General features: G+C 38.1%; 1 protein-coding gene across 1 annotated transcript in view; it reads right to left on the bottom strand.

Annotated features, from left to right (window-relative positions):
* Positions 1 to 83: 83 nt before the first annotated feature.
* Slc35g1 (solute carrier family 35 member G1) overlaps positions 84 to 7,526 on the bottom strand; it is a 12,678-nt gene continuing 5,235 nt past the window's right edge. The window contains exons 4-6 of the mRNA XM_010632134.1: positions 7,304 to 7,493; positions 3,356 to 3,536; positions 84 to 1,062 (exon numbers count right to left, since the gene is read on the bottom strand). Of these exons, the coding sequence (XP_010630436.1) occupies positions 324 to 1,062; positions 3,356 to 3,536; positions 7,304 to 7,493 (1,110 nt within the window). The 3' untranslated portion in view covers positions 84 to 323. The remainder of the gene's footprint in view (positions 1,063 to 3,355; positions 3,537 to 7,303; positions 7,494 to 7,526) is intronic.

The raw sequence follows: 7,526 nt of genomic DNA, 5'->3' as shown, positions 1-7,526 counted from the left end.
CACCCTAACAAAAAAAAAACAAACAACTGGGCCAGAAATTTACCTCAGTGGCACTGCACCTGTCTCACACATTCAATCCCTGGTACAAAAAAAAAACAAAAAAAAACCCAAACAAAATCAAAATCTAACAAAAAACTTTCTACACCAAACAGACTAGCTATTCTTAATTAGAAAAATACCATATTCAAAAATGGTACTTTATGAAATTTATTAAATATAATCAAGGAATAAATGCAGATTTTCCAGGTGTGTGTGTATGTTTGTACTATGTCTGAACTGGCTGATATATGCTTAAAAAAGATATAGATTTCAACAAAAATGCTTCATTTGGAACTTTGGAGCCATTTGCGAATAATTGCTCCAGTACTACTGGCTACTACACAGAGAGCACCACCCACTGTCCACCAGGTAGGAATATCATTAAAGAAAATAACCTGAAAGGTAAAAGCAAAGACCACATCCATTGTCTTCATTATTGCCACAGGTCCTGCTTTTTCTATTTGAACTGCTTTCGTGATACAGATCTGACCCCCCAAACCTAAGAGCCCGATGAGTATGATAAACAGCCTGTCCAGCCCACAGTAAGGAAGACTCCATTCTCCTAGTATAAAGAGGACGATGATGCTTTCAGTGAGGCCAAGTATGACATAATACCAAATGCTCAGAAAATAGTCCACAGATTTTCCCATTTTTCTTAGGATAACTAGAGTCATTGCAGCAAACACAGCATGTCCAATAGCTGCAAATGTTCCCTGAAGGTGGACTGAATAGCTTCCTTCCATCCCCGAAGTGTTGGAACCAAACAAAAATGGTGGTCTCACGATAAGGATCACTCCGGTGATTGTGAACAAGGTGAAGAAAGCATCCCAAAGGCTATACTTTTCCTTGAGAAATATCCAAGCAAACAGAGCTGTAAACACTGGGCAGCTAAAGGAGATAACTGTGGCATCTGCGAGGGACGTTGTCTGGAAAGCATAGTATATAAGGATCATGGCAGTAGAACCAAGGGCTCCTCTGAGAAGGAGGAAACGTCGTTGACCTTTTGGGCCTATAAACCCAGTTCTGTAAATTCAAATGAAGAAATGCAAATTAAATGAACTTGGTATATTTTAAATCAAAATGTTTAATGAAACATTTCAAAAATACCAAATATAAAAAATAAGGGAATAGTAAATTAATTATATCTACCAGTGATAAATAATAAATTACTTTCTAAATATTTTCTAAGAAAAATATTTTCTAAATATAGCTGATATTTAAAGTGTTCATAGTATAAATAAAAATAGCACACAAGAATCTCATAAATAGTACAATCATAAATCAGTATAAAAATTTATGCTTACAAAAAAAAAGGGAAAATAGGTGTTTATAGTAGTTGTACCTTACAAATACTCACATAATTTTCCTTATTTTCCCTAAATTTTCTATGATGAAAATGTGTCATTTTTATAATAAATTCAATTTCACAATTTACTAACACTGTACTAGGGAATTTAATCCTGGCTAATGCACATTCTCTACTTCATGAGTTTTCTTTTTTCTATCTCATGAGTTTTTCTCTAAAAGTTGAAGCAATTATAAATATTAAAAAAAAATTTTTTATATTTTAAAGGAGGGTCTCTCTATGTAGTTAAGGCCAGTCTTTAACTCACAAGGTAGCCCAAGCTAGCTTCTAACTCATAGCAATTCTCCTGCCTCAACCTCCCAAGTTCTGGGACTACAGAAATGTGCTACCATGCCTGTCATAATGCTAAGATTTATTTCAGCTACTGAATGTTACACATTTTTTTATTGTTCTCATAAAGAAAAAGTTAAAACGCATTGAAAAAGAACAAATAGTGTTTGAATAAAGTGTAACTATTATCCAGTATTTTTTCAATTCAAAATTTACCAAACACCTACTCTATATATAAAGTCTTGGTTTGTTAACAACTTGGTGATCCGTGTTAGGGCCAGACATGGTCACTTCTGGACTTCTGGAATTAGTGATGAAAATGTGGCCAACTTTGGCCCATAATTAGAAAAGCTAGGAGCTTGCCATGATAATGAAACATTAAATGCTTCTCAATAGATTAGGGCCAAGGATTTAAAGAAAACTCTAAAGTGTCCTTCACCTGACAATACTTTTATTCCCAAATGGGGAAGGTATCTACATTAGCCTCAATATTCCTTTGCCACTTTCAGGAATTTCTGAAATATAACCATCATTTTCTAAAATGCCATCACATTTTACACAGGAATTTCTAACAATACTAACCTTGGTAATTTTTACCTTTCCACCCATTCCTCAGGATATGCACTAAAACTACTCTAAGTGAATCTACATCATGATATAAAATGCAAGGAGACTTTGGTGGCAGGCCACTGAAGCATTTTGTTTTGTTTGGTACCTGGGATCAAACTCAGGACTTTGTGCTTACAAGGCAGGCATAGCACCTCTGAGCTAAATCCCTGGCCCTAAAGCATTTTTGTTTTTGTTTTTCTGAAGCATTTAAGAGTAGGATTTATTGGCGAATGGAGAGTAGGAATAACTCCTGAGACACAAGAGGGGTCCGAGTGGGCTGCCCTGAAGCTTTTAATTTAGTTTTAGCACCTTTGCTCAAAGACAGGAAGAGCCAGGAGCCATACAGACCCAAGTGGTCTCCTTCACGTGATTCTGGGTACACCTGCAAGTGCACAGATCATGTTAGGGGAGGCATAATTTTAATCCTGGGAGAGTAGAGGTTTCCATAAGTAAGGAGAAGATTCAGTGGGGTAAGACAGTGTTCCTATATTGTTATGTTCTACACAAAGCACTCTACCTAGAATAAGCTTATTTATCTCTTGTAATCATCTCGCTGGGCACTGGGTGGAGAGTATCATCCCTTCTAGTTTACAGAGAAGGAAACTGAATATCAAAGTACTCAGAAAGAAACTATTCAAGTTTACTGAACCACTTTCTGGAGAAGACAAAATCTCACTATGATCACCTCTGTCTACCTAGCCTATCACACTTAAACACATCTCTAATACTAGGAGGGACTACACTGCCTTTTACTTTTTTTCTCGCAAATACTGGTTATGATGAAAGAAGAGAGGGTAAAACAAGATGGGGAAAATTATATGAAGAAAGATTTGTCTTCAAAAGGGATAGTGGTGAAGAACTGTATCTCTCTTCCTTTTTTAGGTATGTGGTATGGGTTTATGGTAAAAACTTCTGTGGGTAGATACTTGTAGATTTCACTAATCAGTGCTAAGGAGCACAAAAATTGATAAATCTATAATAATAAAGCAGATACTGTAGAAAAAATAATTAAGACAGTTCAAAAGATTTACACACATTTATTACTTCTACTTTGTATTAAGAAATACTTACTTTCTGTATATTAAGCAAGGGATAATAACTAGCATTTGGAACACACATCGAAATGCACTAATTTCTACAGCATGGACGTCTTGCACTTTTTTAACAAATAAAGAGGCCACTGACAAAAGGAAGGCAGACAATAATGTGTAAAACAAGCCAAGTCCAGGACAGGGTGCTTTCTTCTTAGCTTCTGAAAAAGATTAAATTCTCGTTAGTCCTTGCTTCCAAGTGTATGTATTACCATTTTCATTTAGAAATTGAGAAAAATGGAACAATGTCAATGGCTAATAGATTGCAAATACTATCTTCTAAGCACATGTACTTTCTATACCTGTACCATTTTCCCCATCAATTATGAAGGAAATAATTTAAACTTGCATTTTAAAAATGCTATTTCCCCCTATAAAATGGATTTGCTTTGGCTCACTGAAGAATCATCCCTCACTTACAAGTCAAGAAGTAGAAAGCTTGCCAAGATAGTGACAGAAATCTTTCAAAAGGGAAGTGAAAAATACTTCTCAATGACAGCATCTTATACCATCTCATTGGTAAACTTGACTTTTCTGGAAAAGAGTTTACAACTGTTATCTGGTTATATGAGTTTCCCCCTCAAGCTTGTGAGCTCCTCCAGGGCTGAGACCTCAGCTGTTCTGTTCAAGCCTGGAACATGGAACATGGAACACTGTGTATTTACACAGTGAATGAAAGAGATAAATTCACAGAAGACTCAAAAGTCTAACACTACTGGCAATGATATAGTCTGAGAAGACCCTCTGTTTTGCGATCGTGAACTATTAATCATATCGTTACTTTTCACTGTACACAATTCATCTTTCCAGTTGAGAGTATGGGCTGTCTAATGCTCTGACTCACCTCTGCCTTGCACAGATTTGCTTCATCTAAACCTTACTTCTTGGGTTGCTCTTATCTATGAAACTTAGCTTTCTTCAAGGTATGAAGTATTCAATTGATTAATGACAACCTGTATGGGCATTAAACTTTTGTTTAGCAATTTTCTATGCCTTAGTTTCCTATTGTAAGAATAGAATCTTTTTAATCTCAGACCCCATATCAAAGGGAGAGCAAACTGGAAATGAGTAAGCAAAGCACATGCTAAAGATAGTCTGCACACTAAGCAGTATATTCTTTTTCATTTTCAAACACAAATACAAGGAGAAAATTTAAAAAACACAACTGCTTCTCGTCAGTTGAGTGCATCAGAGGCGAATGATGTGTCATTTGTTGGGAAACTAGGATTATCATTCCATTCTAGGAAGATACAATGTGTTACTCAGCTATGAAACAATATTGCATAATGATGCTTCTTTAAATGCCATTCTTTGATAAATGTAAACACCAAACAACACAGTTCAAAATCCCATTTCCATCAGATACCTTTGTCCACAAGTGACTGCAAATCATCAGAGTATGATGATGCAGCCTTTACAGGGACACTGTAGAGCCTGATGACCTCTGTAGTCAAAGACAGCCTTTTCATCAGAGGCTTCACGTCTGCCTGTTCTAGGAGCACAGCTGGACAGGCTGCTTTAGATTTGGAAGCCACCATTCCATTACAGGTGCCAGAACCCTCCGTATTCTGTTCTGTAACTCTGTGCTTAGATGTTGCAGAAATAAACTGTACATACCCATTAAAGCTATGAGAAGGAAGCTTTAAAAGACTTCCAAGTTAAGCACCACAAAATGCATGCTTTGGCTGTGGCTGGCCGTAAGAGTTTGGCTTCTAAAACTTCAGAATTCAGATCCAAATAAAACAGTTTTTCTTAAAAGAAACTCAACCCACATGTAGAACCTCCACCCTCAGACAGAACAGAATGAGAAGATTAAGGACAAAAAACATCTCCCTGGTATGTAATTCAGGGATTTCTCCAACTAAACTCATTAATTTTTCTTCAGGAATATTGTAACAACATATTTTAAATATTTTTAGAATGTAATTTTACATATTTGGCTCTTTTTCTTGAAAACACATATACTTTTTTTGGCCTGTAAATACTTAAGGCTTATGTTTCCTCACTGGGATAGGATAGATGTTAGAGTGTTAGAGGGCCTACCTGAACTTGATTTGTTAATGTGAATGAGGAACAGCTCTATTCAGTTAAATCTCAGTCTCTTATTGAATATAATAATTTCAAAATTTTCAGTCAGTAGAGATACTCAAGGGAGTGCCACAATTCAAAAAAGGCATTTACCCATGTAGTATATTTCCACGTTCATATCCTATGACAAACATAACGTTCATATCCTATGACAAACATAACTAATAATATGGCAACTCTAAATAATTCAAATTAAGTGGCCACCATGTACTTTCCCAAATAATACTAAAAACTAGTCCAACTTCTCTATCCTCTGCTTTAAACTGGTGATTTACAATCCTAGTTGAGAATTAGAAATCACCTAACTTAAAAATTAATTCCCATACCCTGCTCCAGGTCAACAGAAACATAGCCCCTATACGATAAGGGGTTCCATTCATTTGAGGACCACTGTTGGACTACACAACTCCTCCAGGACTGAATATGAAGCACAGGAAGAAGACAACTTTACCTTGTTTCAGCCTAGAATTTGCATTGTTCCTGAAGAAACTAAGAAAGTATCTTAGGACAGCCTGACATTGTCCACTAAGGCTATCCAGGAATGTAAGAAAACAGTCAATAATAATGAGGTTTATTAAAATAACCACTTAGAAAAGCCGGGCGTGGTGGCGCACGCCTATGATCCCAGCACTCCGGGAGGCTAAAGCGGGAGGATCGCTGTGAGTTTGAGCCTAGTGCTACATAGTGAGTTCCAGGTCAGTCTCAGTTACATAGTAAGACCCTGTCTCAAAAAACAAAACAAAACAAAACGAAAAAAGGATAACCACTTAGATCAAGAGTCTAAAAAGAGACTGTCAAAAAGTGAGGACAGTGCAGCAGTTGAAAATGTTTTACATCGATCTTGTTTCTCAGAGTGTTATTTGAACGCCTTCCAGCAACTATAGTAAGCCTTATTTGCTAGGACACTTTTTGGAAGTTAAAAGACACCATAAGATTTTTAGCAGCACTCATACTGGTTTGCCATTTTGCTATGTGCTACCTGACTGTCCACTATTCCTTGATGATTCACAAACAAGAAACTTTTAAAAAAGAGTTTGCAAGTACTAACTCAGAATGGCTTTCATCTACAGGGTGACACGATGAGAAAATGACCTCTTCAAGGGCTGCACATCTGGCCAACCCAGTTGATCCCAGTTTGGGACAAACCTATGCATAAATGCATAAATCTATGCATAAATGATCAGAAGTCTGAACATTTGTTAACATTTAGGACAGAAATGGAACAAGAATCTCCTAAAATTCTCTAAGCTGGGGAAAGTGCGTACAAGGAGGAGGGTAAATTGAGATGGAATTAAGAGACACAGAAGTCCCAGGTCATACTTAAGGGAGAAGCCCTAGGAGATGAGCAGTGTAACTTTGTCTTCAAAGATCTACCTATGCTTCCGTCTAGGAAGTGGTTCCAGGGGGAAAAAACCTAGGCTGGGTCTTTGGCAAGATAAGATCCTAACCCCGGGACTGCCTGGACCTGCCCTCTACCCACGAGAGCCACATTTTACGAGAAACAAACAGAAAACTCTCCAAAGCCCTCAACTTTCCTTCTCTGTCAGAGAAGGGGCGTGTACAAAAATCATTAAATTCTTTAGGAGGAGTCCCTGGCTTTGGACACACGACTGGGAACTCCTCAGCCAGCTAAGCCTTGATTTTTAATCAGTTGCTAAAAAGTCGTCCGATCCCACAAACCAGTAGTGCTACTCAACTCTACCTTCAAGATTCGATGACTATGGGGAAGTTTTATGGGGACGTTTTTAAACTTTTCCTTCTAGGAGCTCCGTCTACTACAGAAACGAGTTTCGTTCAACTTCCTCCTAACAACCCCCGCCCGTCGCTGCTGGCCTCCCACCTTTGACGTAGGGCTGGTCACACCAAAGTGCAACCTGACTCCCAGGTCTTGCCCGCAACACTAACTGCAGAAGCGGCCTTAGGGTCCCGAGAGGACTGGAGCACAATCGAACTTTCTCTGGTCTCGGAGGCGGCGTGGGCTCGGGAGGCTTGACAGCTCTCCAGGTGACAGCTCGCCCGCAGCGTGGAGACTGGAGGCGGGCGGGCACAGCACTCAGCCGCCG

The sequence above is a fragment of the Fukomys damarensis genome, unplaced genomic scaffold (genome assembly GCF_012274545.1).
Source record: "Fukomys damarensis isolate Sample0158 unplaced genomic scaffold, DMR_v1.0_HiC HiC_scaffold_20, whole genome shotgun sequence".
In the NCBI taxonomy this organism is placed as follows: domain Eukaryota; kingdom Metazoa; phylum Chordata; class Mammalia; order Rodentia; family Bathyergidae; genus Fukomys; species Fukomys damarensis.
Note: the sequence above shows the minus strand (reverse complement) of the source record. Positions and strands in the feature narration are given on the sequence as shown.